Source organism: Chinchilla lanigera, unplaced genomic scaffold, assembly GCF_000276665.1.
Source record: "Chinchilla lanigera isolate Chin_1 unplaced genomic scaffold, ChiLan1.0 scaffold00039, whole genome shotgun sequence".
NCBI classification, from domain to species: Eukaryota; Metazoa; Chordata; class Mammalia; order Rodentia; family Chinchillidae; genus Chinchilla; species Chinchilla lanigera.
The window spans coordinates 7,350,418-7,374,433 of NW_004955440.1; the positions used below are offsets into that span (position 1 = coordinate 7,350,418).

Consider the following 24,016-nt stretch of genomic DNA (forward strand, 5'->3'; position numbering starts at 1 on the left):
AAGAGTTACTTGAACATTGCAGATAATTTTAATATATGAAATAGTCAAATTCTCAACTCTACCCCAAGAACTATGAGAAAACAAAATCCAATGAAGTATGACAAGAAAACACAGGTGTATTTCTGAGATATTCTATAACTAGGAAATAATTTTTCTCTTGTAACTTACAGGTATTGGTGTCATTGGCCACAGCTATGATCCCGATTGGCTGGTGTGGAATATCAGAACGAAGAATTTTTGTATCCCCGCCTGTATATTTGTTGGAACGCAGGATAGCTCTTCTTCCCCAGTCTGACCAGAAGATATAATTGTCATAAACTGCCAAACTAAGGAAAGTTCCTGGCCCAGATTTAACAATCACCTAGAATAAATAAAAATACACATTTTTACAATAAAAATAGTTATTCATATATCAACCTCCATCTTTGCTCCAAAAATAAGGAACTGGGATAACATGGATACATTTAATAGTAATTATTGGATAAAATATATTTCACTGAATGGGTTATCTGTACCTGCTTTATAGTTTACTTAAAATATTTTAATTACACTTATTATTTGCCAGAGTTATCTAAAGCACTTGGCATGAGAAGTCTTTCAGAATTCTGATTTTGAGATATTTGTATATAGAAAATAAGATAGAGTGTCCAAGTAAAAATATAAAGTCCATTAATGTTTATGAATATCTTATAGGCTGAAATCTATATCACTCAGTGTTTTCACTATGTCTGAGTTTTGACTGTGGCATGTCTTATGAGGTCAGATGCGGGATTTGCCACTTATGATGTCACTATAGTGTTCAAAAAGTGTTGGATTTTGGAGCATATTTCTTCTTGGATTTCCTAAGTAGAGGTGTTCAAACAATAATTCTACTTTATCATTCTGCTGGTGAAAACTAGATTATTTTTCAGTGTTAAATCCAAATCAACAATTCAAAATTATGAGACTCATTGTTGTGACTCTTGGGTGCTTGCTGTACCTCAGGAATGTGGAAAAGATAGCAAGAGACTAGAGCCAGGTCAGGTGGAGGTGACTTCTATCCCTGTTGGGTAAGAGGACCTGAATAACATTAGGGGTGTTTGTTTTTGCCTTTGCAAAGTTAGTATCAGGGACAGGAGGTTGCCTAGCAACTAATGACTCCATTGTCCAGGCAGGATGCTTTTCTCAGGACCAAGGTAGCTTGACTGCTTTCTACACTGTGGCCATGTCTTGCCTCCATACATGTAACACATTTCCAGTTCCAGCCGCTCCCACAACTAATATGACCAAAAATTTCTATTAAGCAATCACCAGACCTGTACCACTTATCAAATTCTCAAAATGTACAGGGTGTACAGAGGATAGAAAGTTCTAGTTTCTTCCTTCAACAAGCTTACAGTACAAATAAAGGAGATGCATTTATACTTACTATGAAAAAAAAAAAAGTAGCAAAGACCAAATCTGCAGTCAAACCAATGTGGTTAAAAAGAATCCAGATTTATATTCCTGTAAAACTAAGAAACTGAAAAGAAAAATACTACTGAGGGCCTCTCAATGCTGTGAAAGGTGGGTGATGAAATGTAGTGATTCCTGAGTAACAAGAAATTAGTGACGTGGATTTCATAGCAGCTACACTTAGTACAGAGGAACCCAAAGAGGCCAGGGAACTCCCCAAGTGACAGTGATGGAGGAGGAGAGTAATGAAGAGATAGCAGCGCTAAGGTCACAGGACAGCGGCAGCGGGGACAGAGTTCATCACAGAGACCGGTGAATATCTGTGGGACTCCTCCTGGAGGTTCAGCGAAGTGCTGACGAGAAGGCTGTGAGGTGTCTGCTCCAGGTTTGTGAAGGAACTTCAGGAAAGGACCGGAGAGCACAAAGTCTATACATGTCCAGGAATCACGTCTGTTTACACTGCTACACTCAGACCTGCTCTGCTGAGTAGGCTGCTGCGTAGCCTCTGTAGAAGTTTTACCTTTGCAGTGAAGAATAATTAGCCCTAAATACTGCTCTAGTCTCACAAACCTTAAAACAAGGGCTAAAAGAATTAAATTGTTTTCTGATACCTGAACTATCTCCTAAAATCAAATTCAGGAATTTTTATGGGAGTATAAAAATTTGTATCACTAAACTACTCTTCAAGAAAATTTTTAAAAAGGGAAGAAATTGCAAATCAAAGATTTCAACTGCCATTTTTAGAACCTGGAAGACAAGTATATTAAACCCAAAGAAAAGAAAGAAAAAAAATAGAAAAACCAAAAGACCAGTGGGGTAATCAAAGAAACAGAAAATAGAGAAATTTCAGTAAAATAAAAAAAATAGGTTTATTAGTATCAACAAAATAGATAATGCCTCATAGTATAATGGGCTTTATGCTAATAATATGTATGAACTTAACGTAAAAATATACCTCTATATAAAATATACTAAAGCTACAGACACTACCAGAAATGACTTGAAAGGTACTGATATAGTTTGCTGTTTTATTTTGCTTGGTTTCATTAAGAGAAATCTGTGCCTTCCTCTTGTGGACAGATGGTGCGCAGAGAGATGCTGCAGCTCTTTTCGGAATCCACTGCAGCGAGGCGCAAGGCACAGACCTGCCCCGCAGAATAGCTGCATCTAAATAGCACCAGGTCATTCTCGGGGCAGAGTGCATTTGGGGAAGATGTTTCACTTTTTAAACTTTTAACTTTGCTCTTCTCCACCGGGCTTGAGCAAACCCTATTTTAACAAATTCAAAGAGTTTTTGTTAAGCAATCTGTGGGGATATTTTACAAATTTTATACAGCAATATAATGAGGTTGTGTACTTTAGCTATCAAAGTTAACTGTAGTAGTAACTTTTGTGATTTTTCACTCAAGATTTATTCCAAAATAATTTTTACTTGAAAACCAGATAAAGAAACCTAAGTAGTTTATGCTTTTGATACGCTGCTTCACTATTAAAATTCCAGATGGAGACCTCACTTGCTTACTGTTCCTTTTAACCAAAAAAAGAAAGACAGAAAGAACAGTGGAAGTCTTACGAAAAAGATGTTTACACAGAAATGATCATAAAGAAATAGATACTTCAAAAATCAAACACAAATTAAAATTACATAATGATTGAACTCAATAGATAAAATGATTATACAAGGCACTATGGTAAGTAGTTATAAAAATATCTTCATTAAATCTTTAAAATCATGAAGACAGAATTATTACCAGTTTTGTGCACACATAGAGAAGGTAAGGCTTTGACAGACTTTAGAACTTGTCAAATGTGATATACTTACCCAATGTGGGAGCTGGGGTTTTATACAAGGTTTAACTTTAGTATGTAATAGCAACTATTTTCCAAAAGTTTACCATATGGCTTGTACTATACAAATGTTTAATAATGAATGGTAAGGAAAATGTAATCTTTCTCCTATATGAGAAAATTTAGGAACAGAAAAATTAAGAAGCTCAACGAATGTTGCAAAGTTATACCCAGTGTTTATACAACTAAGCATCTGATACTGTCTCTACATCTCAATCTCATCCTTGTCATGTATCACCTTCTTAAAAATTAATACATTCTGTGGTTCAAATATTTATGGACTATTAAAATCCATATGGCTTGGAGAAACAAATAAACTAGGGAATATGGTAATTGAAAAAATAAGTCCCATTTCACTTACCCACTCTGTATCAAAGTCTAAATTATTCTGAAGTAATTCACAATGTCATCGTCTTGATTTCCCAAAACCCTGCCTACTTCATTTTAATTCACTGTTAATTACCCTTTATTAAAACAATTACTTCATTTTTCTGATTACATAAGTAGGTTTGATTCTGTAGAATACTATTTTACAAATTTAATGTAAATAAAAGTCACTTTGGGATTGGTTAAAATTCAGATTCTTATTCCCTAAGTTTGAAATGGAAAGTGATATTTTATATTTTTAACAAGCCTTCAGGTAATGTTAATGCCGGGAGCCCATGTTGGGGGAGATGAATTATAAATGAGAGAAAAGTGTAAAAAATGAAATAATCTTACCACAGAAATAATATAACTCACCATTTTGCATTAAAATATATTTCTTTGATTTTATTCTATATAAATTGACATCATAGCATCTGCTTTTGTATTCGTTTAAAGTGAGTGGGTAGCGTTTCCACTATAGCCCAATGGGGAAAGATCACTGCAGCGCAAATCTCCCACCCATTACAGCATTCCAATAATATCCCTGTACAGGAGTTAGAGGAGGATAATAGGAATGAGATGTCAAATACAAACTCAAAAAGGAGCAAAGATGAGGGGACAGAATACTATTTTACTATCACTGATTTCTTGTTTCCTATTTACCATCCGTTGCTGCCCTATGATTGCAGTAGTGTGCATAGGGCATTGTCCCTAGTACAAGTCACTCTCAAAGGGCATAGTTTTGCTGTCCTTGTATCGCCCCGTAATTCTTCGAATTCCCACAGAGATTCTAGGAGCTGAAGGCTTCCTGAGGAGCACCCTGTCATCTGGATCCAGGGTGGGCTAGCCGGCATCAGCTGCAGCTTCAGTATTCAGACACTGGGGCTTTGGCTGAGCAGGAGCCCAAGTCCTCACCTTCTGGGTTGGCTGTTCTTATGGTGTTTTATGAAATGTGATTTGAAAACCGCAACCCAACAGATGTGTTTGGCCTTGAATTTGGGACTTTCTCCAGCTGCCTTTACTACCTACTTCTTCTCTCTCACCTTCTACAAGCATGGTGAGTCCAGTTTCCTTTTTATCTAATGAGGGAAAGATCACTAGACTCAGAAGGGCAGGAGCAGGAGCACCCAAGTTCCTTGAGTTGTGAGTAAAATGAAATTTTAACATAAAGAGAGCAAATGTTCCCGAACTTTAAAGTGAAAAACAAAATGTCTATCTAGACCTATAACACATTAGAATACTCTACATAATGACGTGTTCCTTACAGTCTCTTGTATTAGAAAAAAAAATCAATGTAACTGTAGCACACATAGGGGTAAGAAGATGGTTTTTACGCACACACACTGGGCCAGTGGAAAACTAATACTATATATATACTGTTATCATATGGGAATCTAAAAGACTGTTAATACAAATGGAGTGTATTTTACTATTCCTCAATTATATTTCTTTAGAAATATGTTACTTCCTAAACAATATTTTATGAGTATAAAAGATGACATGGAATATTGTTATAGAGCAAACATGTTTGCATCACTCCAAGAAAATTCTTCAGCTCAGTGCCCACAGCACTTGGAGACGGGCTCCTTTGGAGGTAATCAGGCATAGCTGAGATCCTGAAGGTAGAGCCCCTAACAGGACTGGTCCTTACAAGAAGAGATGGACTTTTTCTACCCATGACCATGATGAGAGGACACAGCCAGAAACAATCATCTGAAAGCCGGAGGGATCCGCATTAGAACCACTTGGCCTCGGACTTCTCAGCCTCCAAAAGTCTGAGAGGGTAAAGGTCTATCTTTAAGTCTACGCAGTCTATGGTATTTTTCCAGCAGCTTCAGTTGTAACAGGGAAGTTTCACTGTTCCCTATTAGAAGAGAGACACTTGGGTTTATATCTGCTTCAAATTTCTATACATATAGTGCTGGGAGTGGTGGGGTACATCTGTAATCCCAGCACTCAGGAGGCTGAGGCAGGAGAATCGCTGCAAGTTGGAGGCCAGCCTGAGCTACATAGTAAGTTCAAGACCAGGCTGCACTGCACAGTGAGACCCCATCTTAAAAAAAAAAAAAAAAATTCTATAAATTCATAGTTTTAAATCAATATGAAGAAGAACAAACGGTTCGCTATGACTATCTGAAAAGCATATCCAGGCATGGTGGGGAACGCCTATAATCCCAACACTCTGGAGGCTGAGGCAGGAGGATCATTGCGAGTTCAAAAGCAGCCTGGGCTACAAGGTGAGCTCAAGGCTGGCCTGAGGTGTACAGTGAGACCCTGTCTCAAAAAGACAAAAAAAAAAAAAAAAAAAAAAAGAAAGAAAAAGAAACAAAAAAGAAAGCATAAGCTTGCTGGCCACAGGGCACATGCCTACAGTTGAGACAGTCAGAAGGCTGAGAGGCAGGAGGATCACAAGTCCAAGACCAGCCTGGGAAACTTAGCAGGACCGTATTTTAAAACAATGTCCTTTTAAAGATAAACAAAGCAAAACAAAACAAGCCCCTAGTTGCAGCTCAATAATAGAGTACTAGTCTAGCAGGAATGAGGCCCTACGAACAATCCTTAGCACCAGAACAAAAAGAGGAAAAAAAAAAACTCCCTCTCTAATACTGATCTGCAAAGACTGTCCTGAAAGAAGGAAGGCTGAGTACACGAGCAGGAAGTACGAGGGGCAGGAGGAGAAAAGACGTGAGGCAGAAGGAGCACACGGTGCAGGTGCCAAGAACAATGGAGCCTGAGTGCAAATGTCGCCCCCGCCAGCCAAGGGTACAGGTCTGAGTTCTGTTCCAGAAATGATGAGCAGCAACAGGTTTAAACAATCGCAGGCCCTTACTGATCTGCAGCTTTATGGTTACTCTATTTGTGGTATAAAGAGTAGATAAGAATTGAAAAGAGTACAGGGAAACCAGGCAAGATCAGCAGCACTTTCTAGAAAATACTTCTCTATTTTGTGCGTGGAAGCCGAAGAAGAAAACAGTTAGTATAGAAATGAGAGACTTCATAACTCACATCCTTTTACAGGGACCCAGGCAGAATTCATTCCTTTATCCATTCGTTCATGTTTTAACCACCTTTAATCACCCATAAAAATGTAAAATTTCATTAAAAGGTTTAATATGTAGAAAGTGTATCTATTACTCTGTACTATGAAATTTAATCTCCACATTAACCCATGTAATAGAGACAGTTTTCTTTTTTTTGTGATTTTTTTCTGAAACCAGGAATCAAACTCAAGACCTTGTGCTTGCCAGGCAGGCACTGTGTCGCTGAGCTAAATCTCCAGCCCCTAGATAGAGTTTTAATTCATACTTTATTATTGAGGATTAGATCTTGAAGAAGTAACATAATTAGTGCAAGGTAACAAATTTATCAAGTGATCAGACACAGTTTTAAATAAAAAGCACCCCAAATCTGAATTAGTTTTTATGTATGAAATTGGCCTGTGTCAGAGGGACTAGAGAAATCCTTCAGTGATTTAGGAAGAGATTTATAAGAGTTGTGTTTATAATCACACGTATGCTCCTTCCAGTGAAAGACTACAGTAATTTCTTTGATTTTTAGTTGCATATTTTACATAAAGTAGGCAGTAAAGATTGTTGAATGAGTGAGAATGAAAATTTTCATAGCTACATGGAAAACTTATTTTTATGGACAATTAGTCCTATTTTTAGGAAGCTTTGCTATATTATCAAAGATCCATTACAAAAGCCTTTATAACTTTATTACTGACTGACTCTAGTGGTTTACCTTTCAACTTCCGCTGACACACAGAAAAAGGAGGAAAGCAATATTAAGCTAAGCCCATAACTATGCATGCTGCCTTTGTTGGGTACAGGAGATTAGAGCAACAGTGGAGCTAAGTCCTGCTATCTGGTTTTGGATTGAAATTCCGTTCCTCAGTCTTATCTCCATATTAAAATACCTTTATCAAAAGTTCACAAATCCTGTCCCTTGCAAGCTTATTCAGCATCTTTATTTACAATTTAAAAATTCTGCCATTATAAATTTTGTACTACAATGTTATGCAACTCACCATTATGCCACGTGAAGCACTTTCACCTTGAACCTGTAAATAGTTTCAACTTTCAAAGTATGTCTCATGTTTGTTCAGAAGATACATTTCCTGACACAGGCCCTTACTCTCATGTGTCTTCATGATGAAACAATTAGCTTCAGGGAGATGCAATCCACACTTGAAATTTATACGTCAGAAATTCATAGTCACAAGTCATGCGTATTCTGTCTTCACACTTCAATAGTACTTTATTGGTGGAAGCACTCAAATCAGTCAAGCAACACAAAAATATTCAGTTTTGTCAGCCAGACATTTTTCCTGTGCCAAGATGTTACATATTAAAGCAAACAAATTTAAAAGCCAGACAAATGGGAGATTCCCAAGCATTCCTGCTGATTTCCCCCATGTCAGGATCATAAATGATCATTATGAGAAATGACAGCACGGCCCTTGCCATATCTGTGCTGCAGTGTCAAAGGAATAACTGCGGGGGCTTCAGCCAAAACAATGATAGTGATGCGGTTAAGACAGTAACTTAAAGTTATGAATATTTAATATAAAATAGATGACTGTATCTGACTTTCCTGAAAGAATTCATAGAACAAGTACAAGCTATCTGAATGGCATCACTGTTGTTTCTGATTACATTTTTAAAAGACTTTCAAAACAATTATAAGTGAAATAAAACATACAGAAGGTTAAAGGTTGTGTGCATGGTTTTTCTTATATAAGAAATGTGAACTATCAATAATTTAGAGAGCAAAATAAGAGATAGATTAAAGGAAGCAGATATGGTCGTTGGAGATGGGAGTGGATCTGCAGATGAAGAAAAAATAGCAGAGAGGGGACATGGAAGGAAAAATGATTAAGATGTGATATGCACATGTGCCATTTCACAAGATGAATATAATTATATCACAAATGCATGCTAAGATGTGTATCACAAATGCATACTAATAAAAAATCTCTCCCAAAAAATTCCTTCCTTGTTTCTACTGTGCTTTTAATTAGGAAACACACACACACACACACACACAGAGTCACACAGTCACATACACTGATGTTTTCTGACACTAATCTTCTGTGTCTTATCAGAAATTCTCATAACACTAAAATTAACCTGCTACATGATTCAATCTCAAGTAGAAAACATGAAAGTCTCATTTTGTATTGCTGTGAGCTTCTCAGTAGACCAACAAGTACATGTGGGGAGTCTTTTAAATAAACTTGAAGCAGGAAATAGCTAGCATTCTCTAATTAGGAGAACACACAGAAGTTTTAATTAACACACTCTTTACAGGGTATAGTGAAACCATAAGAAACTGTGTAAGTCTCTGGAATTGCATCATCCCTTGGTTTGAATGGACACTTAATGGGGCAGTTTCCAGATCTTGAAAGAAGAAAAACCCTTGAGAAAAGCCACCAGCCTTGTAAATGGATAGCCCCTCCAGAGAGCGAGACCAGAAAAATAATTACTTTGATTTAACTTACAATATTCTCCTTCTGATTTCTCTATTGACAAAACTTAAACAGAAACCAAAGGATAAGAATCAGGTATCATGTTTTAAGCATCCTCAGGGGAGAGGACAGGTAGAGGCAGGTGAAGAAAAGATTATAGAATATGCCAGACAGAAGTAGGGGAGAGAACCCTGTTCTGAGTCACATTATATTGCTGTGGATAACCCTTTCGATTTCTTGGGGTCAGGTCACCTAATGTATAAAATAAGGTAGTGAAAAAGCAATGGTTTATCATGCTCCTTTCCTAAGAAAAGAGTAACCGGTGAATGATCACATTAGGTCACCCTGCGGACTACTAGGTAGAAATAAACACTGAGGGATTCCATAGGTGTTACAGCCACTCTTGAATGCAACTTGGGTAAGTTTATAATATTTTAGTTATCTTGTCTTCACATAGGATTACAATTATTGAAGCTATAACTTACAAAATATTCTGATATATTTATACAGATTAAGATTTAGAAGGGGTTGTTCCTCCCCTATTCTGTTCATTGATTCATACGTGCCTTTGTCCTAAGACTATGCTGTTTTCATCACTGTAGCTTTGTAATATGACTTGAGGTCTGGGACTGTAATGCCTCCTGCTTTGCTCTTGCCCCTCATGATTGCTTTGCTACTCTGGGTCTCTTCTGATTCTGTATAATTTTAAATTAGTGTTTAGTTTTGTGAGGAATCCTACTGCTATTTTGATTGAAATTGCACTAAATCTATACAACAGTTTTGCAAGGATGTCCATTTTGACAAAATTTGTTCTGCCTGTCCATGAAAAGGGGATATCTTTCCATCTTCTGATATCTTCTGACAGTAAAGAGTAACTTTGAGAACAACAGAGAGACTTTTCACTGAATTCCTTCCTGTATTGCTTAGCATGCTGCTGCTGAGACATGCTAACACCCACAGGCTAAAGAGGCAAAGGTTGATTTAGGATCACGATTTCAGAAGATCAGTGCATGGAATGCTGGCTCTAAGCCAGAAACATCACAGCAAGGGTGTAGCAGAGCAAAGCTGCTCAGTTCATGGCAGCAAGGAAGCAGAGCAGGAGAAAGTGCTGCAGAGTAAAGGACTGGAGCTGGGGAGCACATGGAATATGCAGCCAGGCTCACAGGACCTATCCAGATACACACCCAGCAGCATGTTTTATCAGTTTGTGTTTCTTAATCCAATGTAGTTGAGACAGCAGTATTAAGAATCTTCCTTCTGCTTTGGATTCTTCTTAAGGACATCCATCCTGGGAACCAATTCAAGAGTAACTTTCCCTATAAATCATTTCCCATCTATTTCAAGGCAAAATGTTTTCTTCTTCTGCACATCCAGAATGGTGTTTTTATACATTCATTAGATCACTCTCAGAGGGAGAAATAAGAGCTTTCATTTTACCAGTCTCCCCGGCAGAGTTGAAACATTTGAAACCTACAATTGTATCTTCTCATTTTTAAAAACACATAGACTAAGAATATATTTAATAAAAAAAGGATGGTACACATGCAAAAAAGAATATATTTAATAGTAAAAAATATTTGATTGAATAGTGCATATATTTCTATTTGAATGGGTTATATACACTGGCTATTTTATTTGCTTATGTATAAATATAAATTTTTTTCTTTGTAAAATGGTACTACCAACATTTATATTTCACTGAAGAAGCACAGATATAATTTTCTCAGGATCATACTCATACCTTTTATAAATATTTAATGATGTTTCTCTCTGGATCATTGCCTAAATACAACTCTCCTGGCTTTTTAATATTTTAGCAGAAAAAGTCAAGAGTGAGTGAAAGGCGTACATATTGAATCAAACCCTCATACATCCATGTCTTACTGAAATGCCAATCTTAATCTCTCAAATTAAAATTCACAGAATTTCAAACAAAAATCAAATATTAAATACTAGTGTATAAGAAATTAAAATTATTCAGCTGTAAAGAATGATTATATGTTTCTACATATGTGTTTTTAATGTGTATCCATGTAGGAATTACAAATGCCAAGAGAAGGGCAAGAATCACGTTAATGTTAATTTGTAATACACTTGAAAAGAAAAGTACAGACTAGCAAGATTTGCATGGTGTATTAATTAAGTTTTGTTACAATAAAATATACCTGAGGCAGGGTAACTTTAGAAAGAGTTCTATTTCACTTAGAGTTGTGGAGTTTTAAGAGCAAGGTATAAGCATTAGCTCAGCTCAGATGAGCAACTCATTGCTAATGACAGATGGTGATGCAACTAAAACGACCACATATGGAAAAAATAGATCATATATCCCAGACTGGAAGCCACAGGGCCTGCACGTTCTACAACAGCATCACCCCGCCAACAACTAAGCTCTCAGCAGTGACCCTTTGGGGGTCGTGTTTAAACATATCCAGACAACAGCATAGGGGCTCTGAATTTGGAATCTGAGTTCCTATGTAGCAGAGCTTCTTGCAAGCAACCTGGTGCTTATTAATTTCACTTTTCCTTCATATTTCTTATTTTTTAAATGATCATAGCACCAATAATATTTATTACAAAAATTTTTAAAAGTTTATGTTATATTCATAAAATATCATGTAAACTTTTAACAAATATTATCTATAATTTTTATTTGCATATATGGTGTAAGAGTTAAAATTTGAGGTAAATTAAAAATCTTAAATATTCTTAAAATCCAACTCCTATTTTGCAAACCATTACCAACTAGAAAGGTCAGCTGACAAACAAGCATTTAGAGAGGATTTCCCTAGCAAGTTTAATGCTTTTTTAACTTGGATTGTCATATTACCAAACTTATGCTGAGAGTTAACACTAATGTCTACTCTAGTGAAATCTTCTGAGTTCTACTTCATCTTTGCTGTCATGTCAATTGACAAATTCCTGTAAGGGTAACAAAGGTTATTATGTTTCTTAACTTTCAGGAAAAAGCAGAATGCAGTGTTTTCACCCAGCAAGTCACTTGACAGGGACACTCTCTTGAAAATCCATTGCAGATTTCGTATCAGAACTGCAACCATCACAGTGAGTGGAATTACATTGACAAGTTACAGCATTTAAACTCTTACATGGATGTTGTGATTGGGATGGGACAGAGGGAGAAGGCATTTGATAGAGTATCTTATAGGTTTAGAACACACTGCCCCCAAATATGGCACCTTAGCATTCAAGAAAGCAGTAAATAGGAAGGCCCCTCCCACTTTCTGCTGTCCTTCCCAGTCAATCAGAGCATTCTCCGGCACTTTTCTGGACGAGGTCATAAGACCACCATGTGCCTTTCCCCAGAGGAAAGGAATGCCACACAAGGATACAGAGATACATCTGGACAAGTCTTCTATGCAGCCCCCACCACGGCTCACACCATGCGATGGCACCCGTCTGTCCTGCAGTGATACTTCTCACCAACCATTTATCCACTTCACCAAAATTGGAAAGTAAATACACAAATTTCCATTCATTGGTTCTGTATTTTGAAGGCTCTAGTGACACAGAAAACTTATACTGAATCAATGTGTATGCCTTCCTTTGACTAATCTGTGTTTGTTCAACGGGTCTCAGCCATGAACCTTACAGTGGAAGAGGAAAGAATGACCTCTCCCTTCTCTGTCTGGACATTCTCATGAATGGTGGCCAAAACAAACCAAAAATATGCAAAACTTGTTAACTTTGTGAAAGGGATAAAAGTTCTGTTATTGAAGCTCACATTCAAAATGGTTACTTAACTATTAAATGTAGCATTACATTTTCTATGAGTCCAGAGGGTATATCAGGTCACTTATATACATACAGAATGTTTGTAAAGTGTATGTTAACAGCATAAAGGTAAGCTACTTAAGAAGTATTTGAATTTTCAAAAATATATCATGACATCCTAAAATACTGCTTTGTCAATCAAATTAAAAGATAAATTAAAGTCAATATAAGATTCCATGGGTTCTGGCTACATTAGTGTATCAATATCTATATATACATTTTCCTTAGTATGCATATATTTTTCTCTTCCTTCACATTTGCTGCAGTTTGACTTGCATAGAAAATGAGTTTTAACTTAATTTTTATAATCATAATAGTTGGATAGATATTTAGTCCCATGAAATATCTTCAGTTCCCAACTTCCAGTTTCCTCCTCAGAAGTTACCACTCAGCAGGTTTTTGAATGGCGACATTTTTAAAATGTCGTTTATTTTCTGGATTGCAAGACATTTATACTGTTGTTAAATCTAATTACCTTTCCATTCCTGGTATCAAAAAAATAGTCTACCTATCATTCCCCAAATTCAAAAATGTAAATTAGTAACTTATATCAATTTTAAATTCATCTTTTTAATTTGAAGTTTAAGAAGCAGAAAAATCAAAACAAATATGCAGCAATAATATTAAGGTAAAACAACAGAGAAAAATTAAATCCTTCCTACATCCAGATTTGAGTGCCCTACACGCAATCATTTCTAAGAGCCACTGTAATCCTTCAAATGGTCTCTTGTGAAGTAGTTTACAGTGGGCTACATGATGGTTCCTCTTATCTCTGGAATTTGCACCTACTCTACTCTACTCTATTCTACTCTACTCTACTCTACTCGCTCTGTTCTTGTCACATGGTCTCCTGGCTGTGCCTCACACGCATGAGGAACACATAGAGATTTTGCCGACACTTTTTCTACCTCAGAGATTTCCCCCCACAGGTCCACAAGATCAGTTAGGTTAGCTCTTCATGATTTTGCTGGACGATCACTTTTAAAAGAGAGAGATTTATCTTGAGTTCTGTACTGAAACCTGTCTCTGCCTACTAAGCAACCCTCGATTGCCACATTCCCTTCCTCTCTGTCATATTTTCTAGGCTTGTGGCTTCTTATCTCTCTTCTCTTGCTGAAGTGTAAGTCCCCTGAAAGTACAGATTTTTACATTTTGTTTTTGTTTTTGTTGTTTTACTGATGGACTTTAAGGATCATGAATTGAAACTCACAAATATTGGACACACAATAAATATTTACTAAATGAAAGAAAGAAGTGGTAAGCAACCAGAGCAATAGAAGTCAAAATCACAATGAGAAGCCCTCTTACACTTACTCTTCATGAGCTGAAGAATAATTTTATTTAAATATTGATATTAAATGTGGTTTATTACTTTTGCTTAGATGAACAAAATGTCTCATAATACAAACTCTGCACTAGTTTTTATAAATTAAGTTTAAATTAAGACTTCTTCATCTGTAATAAGCCCTGAACATTCAAAAATTTCCTTGTAATTTTATTTTTGTAACCTGGGAGGAAATTAAAAATAATCATAGACTGTTAAAAGATTTCCTTTAGCTTGTAGGAGGTATTTTATTAGAACTTGAAAGTATTTCAGCCAACTGAATAAGTACTTTTTCCAAGTGGTACTAGAAATTTTAGCACATGTTTATTATGTTCAGTTTCAATACTGCTCTGTATAAAATTCAAAAAAGGAAATGCTATAAATATAACCACTCATGTAGTCAGTAAAAAATTTGTATTCCATGTTGTGAGAAAAAAGCAATTGAAAACTGCTTGATATTCACTACTAAGAGGCCTTACTGACCTCTAAAACACTTCACCTCTTACAGCATAAAAATTGAGATCTCTTGAGTTTAGTTATCATGGCTGATCCTTAAACACTAAAAGTTTTGAAGAGAAAATATAAATAGATTCAGAATCACAAGTACTTCTTGTCTATGTGTGCATATATATGTGTGTGTGTGCATATATATATATGTGCATATATATGTGTGTGCATATGTATATATATTTATATATATATCTTTGCTGTGGGATTCTTTCAAATGGAAGGTGAACAGTTGCATAAGAAAGGGAAGTTAGAGTCTTCTATTTTATATACTTACTAAGTACTAATAATTATTTTACATTTAAAACACATGTATTTTTTTATGTTCATAATCTCAACAAAATGGTGCCAATTTATAAGATGTTCTGTGTATTTTTTTCTGTTTTGTTTTCATTATGCCATAGCATATTTACTTATAAAAAATAATATTTTCATATGAAATTCTTCACACTTTAAAAAACAAGTCAATAGGAAAATTTAAATTAAATTGAATGACTAATTGATTGTCTTTACTTGAAGAATTATTTCTTGATGTTTATGCCCAGTCAGTCACTGGCATATTTTCAAGAGATCAAAGGAGTTAAGATTGTCAAATTCTCTGTAACAAAAGAACCACAGAAATAAATCACCTGGAATTTGTAAATTAAACAAAATTATCTTTGGGTCAGATTTGTTTAAGTGTAAATAAAAATTGTAACAGTCAACATTATGCTGCTAAAAATTGACTAATTTTGGATTTGACCAAGTTCTGTCCATGAAAAAAAAGGGAGAGAAAAAAATCAGTGCTTCAAATTTGCAATAGTTATCTCTGAGAAAGCAAAACACAAACACCTACATAAAACCATTACAGCCACTACATCCATATCAATATGTTTTTCTGAAGCCCTCTTAGCCACTAGTTTCTCCTATAAAACTGATTACATAATTCCCTGGTTCTCACTTCTGTGATTTCTCAACTGGGCTCCAACCCAGACGGTGTTGGGCTAAAAATTCTCACACTTGAAACTATTTTGCCCAAGGACAGATTAAAAATAATAAATTAAGCTGCACATTTTAAACAGCTTTACTACTAATGTCTCTTCTAGTCTGTAAACAAGATCTTTTAGAACAGAAAAGAAGAAAAATTGAGGATAAAGGGAACAATTTTTATTTTATAGTTAACTTCAAATATAATGTTTTACTCTCTTCACATTTTAATATGCATTTATCTACATTTCAGACTTTGACATTTTGCATCTACTTTCTTGTAATTGATTTAATTAAAAATTTAAAAGATATATGACATCCAAATACTCCACAAAAATGCTATGCTTATTCTAATTTATCATTGCTATGAGTCACTACTGCTTTAATTTAGTGTTACTTTTCATGCATCTTAAATTGTTCAATAAAATTCATTTTAAAGGTAAACAGTTAGAGACATATTGTTTGGATGGCAACAATATTGGATATCCTCACCGTGCTTTTGAAGTTTGGCTAGTTATTTAAATTTTATTTGGTTCTTTCTCATTGGTTAAGAGCAGCACTTTGACCATTCTATGAAATACGGTGTAAAATGTATGAACATTTTCACAAACTTACATCTTTCCATTTGCTTAGAAAAAGTACTATAACTTGGTAACCAGAGGATGTCAATGTATTATGAGTAACTTCTCTGGAAATGAAGGCAACTTGTACCTTGTACTAGGCAGGTATTAAGTTTTTCCACAAGAACTCGTTTTAGTTAATTTAAGTTGAAATGTTAAACACTACAATTTAGTAACTGCCAGAAATACGACAAAAAATAAACAGCTATAATTGTTCAAGGATATGTTCTGAACTACTCAGTATATAAATCATCTCCTCATACGCCTTTATTCATGTGGGATAATGAAATGTTCTCCCATTAATTAGCACATTTAACTGGTGACTGCAGTATCAATCAAATGTTAATGGCAATCTTAAATCATATTCAAAACAGACATTATATAAATAATATTTACCAGGGAGTGTGTTTTAAACATTATATATAATGTGTAGTAAAAAAGGAAATAGCATTCATTCATAAAACTGGCTTAGATGTACAGTGTTCTTACAGATAAAAAAATAGAAATTTCACTAAATACTTCTGTCAGATTATTACGTTGTTACACTTTCTAACTTAGTCACTATCTTTTCACCTTAGGCCTAATGCTAAGCTATGATCAGCAAGATATTATATTTGACACTGGAGATGTTTTAATTTGAGATGTGTACCGGCCCTCTGAGGAGGTCAAAAGGACCCTAAACTGAGGGCATAGATTCTGAGGGATATGCTAGTGAAAACGTTGGTAAAGTAGATCTGCAACTATGAACAACTGTGAATATCTAAATTGAGAAAAATTTCCTTGGATTATCTCATAGGAGAGCCCTTCTGGCTAGAACAACTGTATTATCCTAAAATTTCTAACTCTTCATAAACATAAGTAGGTCTTTATCTTGTCTTCTATATTTACTTATATGCAAACCTACATGATCAATTTAAGTAAATAAACTCTCATATGTGCATATTATATTTTTATTTTTTGATTCATGTTAAGTGTGTTTCCAACAGATTTAACTGCATTTTTAGTAAATGACCATAATTTCTCATGTTCAAATCTACCTAATGTTCAGTATCAGATATTTCACTATTGGCATCTTTCAATATTCTGTGTAAAATTCAGGATCAAAAGAATGAAAACAGCAAAAGGAAAAAGTTTAAGTACTAGACAAGGCTAAAAACAATCAAAGGGAAGGTTCAGCAAAGTTAGAACAGGACATGAGGAAAAGCATTGCATGACTGAACTATACTTGATTTTGGTACTCTTGCTCTTTTGAAATGCAGGCCTGTGCTAACCCAACAGCATGTGTGAACCTCTTAGTCTCCACCCTTCTGATACTGCAGATGAGCCAGGGGATGCTTGTGTCATGTTATAATTCAGGATGAAAACCACTGGCCCATGTTTATGGTCACTGGAGCATCTGTGATACTAGCTCCAAATCGGACAATTGGGTAATAACTCCAAATTCTTTCCTTTGCTACCAAAAATTATTTCACTACAGTTTTCACAGACAATGAATTGACCTTTTCATTCCTATTCTCTGTAAGAAATCTTTATTGACTTTGGAGATACTAATCTGAGCCAGAAGATAAAGAAATCAGGTATTACATTGTTGTAACACAAGCTAACTCAAAAATATAACCCTGCTGAAGAAGTGCTCCATTTCCAGATGGTGTTTACAGGAGAGTGAATGAGTGCGAAGTCACAGAGTTTATAGGACACTATGTACTACATACTTGAACAGGGTCAGAATCCAATCATTCATAAGGTTGGACTTTCCAAACAATGTTTTCCACCATTTGTATTCTACATTTTCCATTAAACAAACGTGCCCCATTTCCTGTCACATAGGGTATGTCACCCAACATACTGTCACATGTAACCCCATCTGCAGTCACTGTGTACTACCATTGCTTATGCGTTTCTCATTACAATAGCCATACCTTAAAAGTATAGATAAGGAACAACAGTGTTTTGGTTTTTTTTTTCCAGGTAAATTTTGGCGTCACCTTCACTCAGATAGTTGAAATGTAATTAATATGATTTACATTTCTCATTATTTTTCTTTCAAAACTAAATATATTGAAGCTTTTATATCCTTTCTCCTGAGATTCTATTGATGTTTGTTTGCTTCTCTCATTCTACAATTTCTACTGAGTTCGGCTACTTACTTTTAATTAACCTTACCATACTTTTCTGTCTTTGTAACATTTTATTTGAGTAAAACAACACTATGATTAATATTGAATGGATGAAACATACTACAGACACATAAAACCATTACAATACAAGTTAAGGCCATATTCTAGTGCAGTTAACCTACCTTATTCCTGCACAACCAATCCATTACCAAAAACATTTCATCACTGGAAGACACAATGATCTATTAAATAACTAACTTGAAAATTAAGCACACTATATAGCACAGTAAGAAATTGGATATTTTGTCATAGATCACATTTCTATAGTATTTCTGTATTGATATAATATAATTTGGAAGCATATATACAGAGACTTAAGGATTTGATGACTGATTCCACATTTACTTGAATCATTTTCTTATTTTTAAGATTTTGATTTAAGTGCTGCTACAGTTTATATCTAGATTCCCTCCAAAGCATCATGTGCTCACGCTCATAGGTAGGACTTTTGGGAAGTGATTGGAGCATGGGTACACGGTACTCCTTAGTGGATTAGTCCAGTAATGAGTTTTTAGCTGAAGGAGATGGTCCAAGGTAAAGCCTGGTTGGAGAAGGTGAGTCTCTGGTGGGGGTGACCTGGAAGGGATATCACCCTACCTCTTCCTTTGATCCTTCTCCCTCTCCCTCTTCTTCTCCCATTCCTCTCTGTCTCTGTCTCTGTCTCTGTCTCTCTATCTCCCTCTCTCTCTCTCTTTCTCTCTCTCTCTCTCTCTCTTTCTCCTTCTCACTTACCTGCCTACTGTCTGCAGTGTCGTGCGCAATTCTTCACCACACCCTCTGCCATTCCACCTGCCTTGGAACCAGTCAAGTATGTACTGAAACTCTACAAACTTTCATCATTTAAATTGTGGGTGTCTGGCATTATATCTTAGTGACTAGAAAGAAATGAAAAAGATACTTTTTTGGTCTTCAAATTGTAGTTATTTTATTAGCAGGAAAAAATAAGAGGGTAGTTGATTATAGTTATATCAACTTTTAAAAATGTTAATAGAGAAATGTTATTTCTTTATAAAGATTGTTAAACTTCCTTTATAATCTAAATTAAAATGAATGGTATTTAATAGTTTAATCATGAAGAGAGTTCACCACTAATGGTTTTGAATTAAGTTTTATACAAAAAATGGAGACGCATGCCAGCATTAATGCTGTTGATGAGTAGTTCTAGTCTCTTATTTGTTCTTTAAATTAGCAATGAACATTAATTTTGATCAGTACAAAGTGAATACTTTTTCAATATTACATGCTAATAAAAGAAAGAATGGCAGAGTTTATTTAGGTAATTTAGAGTGTTCCTTTTTCTAAAGAAGTCTCATTTTTCAGAAATAAGATTCTTACTTTTTTCATTTTCATGATCATTTATAAAAACACAGTTCTGTGCAAGGGTGAGGAGGAGCATAATGTCATCAAAGGAAATTTAATTTGGGTGCTTTTCGGTACAAACAGTCATACGTATGGCACTATTTAAGAATGAAAAAGGAAATAAATACTAAAAAACCAAACGAACAAAAAAGCTAGTACAAGCCAATAATTCTAACACCCTGGAAGGTTGAGGCGGGAAGATTACAAGTTTAGTCCCGCCTGGCCAACTTGGTGACTTTAGTCAAACCCTGTATAAATATAAATACTAACAAGATCTGGAAATGTGGCTCAATGTGACAGCTACTGGCTTAATACCTAATACAGTAAATGAATACATGAATCAATCAATCAATCAATCAAGCCCTCCCCATTGCTCTCGTTTTTCACTCCCCTCCAGGTACCCTGAGCTCTTGCTCATTGGTGTGGTCCCTCATCAAGCCCTTTCCATTAACAACATTGCACTGTGCTCCACCAGATGCCCACCTGGCCAGACGGCTCCTCCCTGCCTTCGTCTATGTCAGCCTCCCTCTCAGTAAAGTCTTCCCTGATCAGTCCCTCAAAAGCTATTAGTCCCTTTCTCATGAAAAGAAGTTTTCACTACTTACCACTGTTTTGTTTGCTGTATGTTACCTAAGTGACTTAACATCTGTCTTCTCGCTGGAAAGGAGCCTCCCATAAGGTGGGAGGTATTTGTCTATTTTGCCATGCTCTGCTTTGGTGAGCAAAGAGAAATAAAAGGAATGGAATCTGCAGAGACTGTGAGATAAAGGCAGGAAGGTGAATGGGTAAAAAGGAGAATGCGGAAGGAAATCTCAACATCTTTACTGGGAACAAGAAAACTGCATCAAATAACACCGTGGGAAAACAATTTTTAAAAAAATTTCTCAGCTTTCCTGAAAAATAGCTGTAGCCTCCTAAGATGCAGAAATACATATGGTAGAAAAATAGAGAATATTTACCTACCCTTCCACAGAAATATTCTTTTCACATATGAAAAATCAGTTTCTAATTTCTCTGATCCAGAAATGTGATACAATTTATCTCCTTATGAGGACTTAATGACAGGTGACCATAGTAACCTCTGAAGTAGTGGGAATACCCGATCAGTGTCTCAAAATGTCAGAGAGAATGAATCCCCAAATTTGGATGCATCTCAGATTCTAAAAGCTAAAAGACAACTGGAACACATGTGCTCTTTCTTAGAAAGAAATATTTATACTCACAAAGGCTAGGGTGCCAATCTAGAACCCCTGTACCCAGTCTAGGGGATCACAGGTTTTGATTTTGTTTTCCCTTTCTCTTTCTGAGAGTTGAAGGGGATGGTTGTCACTTTGCAACACATTAACCAGAAGAAATCATTCCCACTGGTGTGAGATGCCTCTCATTCCATTAGCTCTTCTCTCGTTTTGTAGGACTAGACGTGGGAATAATGTCTTATTATCAATAAAAATGCTATTTCTTGACCCATTTTCTGCAATAGCTGCAGTTCTTGACAAAAACATGTAAAGTCTAGAAATAGTAAATATTAATGAAGGGCAGAGATGTGGGATTGAATAATGTGATCAATTTCACACGGGTCCCTAGATGGGTAGATACAAAGAATGGAGAGAATAAATGACGTTATGGGTTGCTGGGGGACCCCACGTGTAGACAGGCCCTCAGAAGGCGTGATGGAGTACAATTTTAACCATGCAAGAAAAAGAGATCATTTTCACACTAGCATATATTCTAGGTTTTAAAAAAATGATTGCACTCATGACAGAATAAATGTTTTCCTTTTTAAAATAGGGGTATAACAGCTATTAGGTAATTACTTTGATATTAAATGTCTGTAATTCCAAGTCCCATGAGAGCTCATAAAAGCTCAGGGAAAGAATGAGCAAATGCAGATGAATTCTGTCATTATGTATTTATATTGCCAAAAAAGAAAAAGAAAAAAGAAAAACTACAGCCTGAATTCACAAAACCTAATTCATAGCAGTTAATGGTGTTTTATCTTTGAAAAACAGCCCCTTGGGAGGGACTAGCAGCGGCAAAGAGCTTTGGGACTTCTCAGTGGAAAAGCTATTATTTCAACAGTCTGTGGGGAGGGCCGGCCCAGTGATTTCCTCCTGTGTTTGTCAGCTTGCTTTCTTTTTTTCTTCCCAAACTAAACACTTGGAAATGAGGAGAGAGAAATAAAATATTGTGCAGCCTAGCTGTCTATGGGACACATGTTTATGTCAGTCATCACACTCATGATCTATTACAGTAATAAATCAAAGGAACCGCACTCGTCGTGTAATTTATTACAGCAGTATATCAGCGGGGTGAGCCCTCCAGGAGCGTGAGTTACAGACATGAACCTTGCATCGTTGCTTTTATTTACTTCCTCTATTTAAGTTTGATATAAGAAGACAGAGTGGGAAGACCTGAAGTCAGAATTGGAAGCTTCTTTTGCATAATTGTCAAAATGGCTTTCGCTGTTCAAACCAAGGCAATATGAGTGAAAGTTCTAACCTTTCTATTATTATTTCTGTTCAGTTAAATTTAAAAGCGTGCAAGGATTACTATGCCTCAGATATCTATAATAGTGATCAGTATGCTTAGATAAGAATCTTTCCTACTTCTGCCTGTTTTCTCATATTAATAATAATAGTAGAGAATTATGCAAACATATAGGAGATATGTGCATTTTTTAATTTCTTAATTTGTGCATGCCCTCTGGGTTAATACAAAATATTTAACATGAGCAGCTCAGTAGCAACAGGACCTTTTAACCCATCTGTCATGGCTCCTTTTCACAGGCTAGAATCCTCTTAATCCCCTCAGGGATGGGTAGCAAGTCCAGTAAGCAGGACCTCATCTTCTGGAGCTCCTGGATCTCACCGCTCTGAGACCACGGGGCACCAACAGGACCTCTTACCCTGAGCAGCTTAAAGGAGGAAATGGGTCTCCAAAAGAGGTTTGGGCCCTAGATGAGAGCTGTGATGAGGAAAGGTGCTTCCTTCATGCCAACTGGGAAGCAGCAAGAGGGAGAAAGAGCCCAAGGGCCTGTGCTAGCAGCTTGCCCACTTCTCCTGTTTATATGCCAGCCTGCCTTGCCTGTTGCACATTGCCGCCCGCATCCCTGGCAGGTATTTGGCATGAGTTTGCTGTCCCCATGCCATTCCTCTCTGGAAACACTCATAGACACACAAAGAGTGTGCGGTCCAATCAAGTTGACAGTCAGGATTAACTATGACACCTACTTTAATATTATCATAGATTGAGGGCTCTAAAGTACACAGGAGGTCTTTCTGAGTAAATCACTTTTTAATATTTTAATCACTAAACTTCAAGACTTTTTATCACAGTTTTCACGGGCCTACTCTTCTCTCACAGCCCATTCTTCTACGACAATGTTGATAAAAATCTTTCTCGCTTTTGCACTGCAAACATTTATTGAGGTAGATAAAACATACTTCACGAAGTTTATCTCATCACAAAGCTGGACCTGCTTGATAACAGCTTTTGGAGACAAACCCTGTTTTTTTATGACTCTGCCCTACTCTCCACAATCTACTCTTGGTACTAGGACTTTAATCATATTAGTGTATTTCAAATACCTCATTGCCACATGTTTTAGAACTGTCTCACTAACTGCATTATGTATTATACATATCTATAATTGGGTAAAATGATTTGTAGTTAACAACATTTACACTTTTTATAGTAAATGTATTGGAATGTCTTACGTATATGTAATCTTTCGATCCAAATTAGACATACTTAATACTAGTCTGAACTGTATAAGACCCTTGGTATTTTATATACAAATTAAAGCTTGAGAAGCATTGGTTTGTTAAGTATCACATTCCCCCAATCCTAGATCTGTAGAGTTTATGTTCAGGTCTAAGAAAAGGGCAGACACATTTAAACCACAATGAAAAATGTGACACTTTCCTAATGACACACTGTTAGGGCAAAAGATAACAAACGCCAAAGATATATTCATTTTTTGAAAGATCATGAACTAGTAAGAACTAGGACCTCTATGTCCTGTATAGATTGTGTCGGGTCTAATTGATTAGCAGAAGTAAATAATAATAGAAACTTTGTGGTAATTATAACAAATGCAGACTAACGCAGTTAAGCACCCAAAAAATGGTTGCTATTATTTTAAAGACTTTAAGAA

General features: G+C 35.9%; 1 protein-coding gene across 1 annotated transcript in view; it reads right to left on the bottom strand.

The window, feature by feature from the left end:
* The window catches only part of Lrp1b (low density lipoprotein receptor-related protein 1B), a 1,427,040-nt gene that overhangs the window by 301,891 nt on the left and 1,101,133 nt on the right, over positions 1–24,016 (bottom strand). The window contains exon 44 of the mRNA XM_013517439.1: positions 169–361. Coding sequence (XP_013372893.1) covers positions 169–361 — 193 coding nt within the window. The remainder of the gene's footprint in view (positions 1–168; positions 362–24,016) is intronic.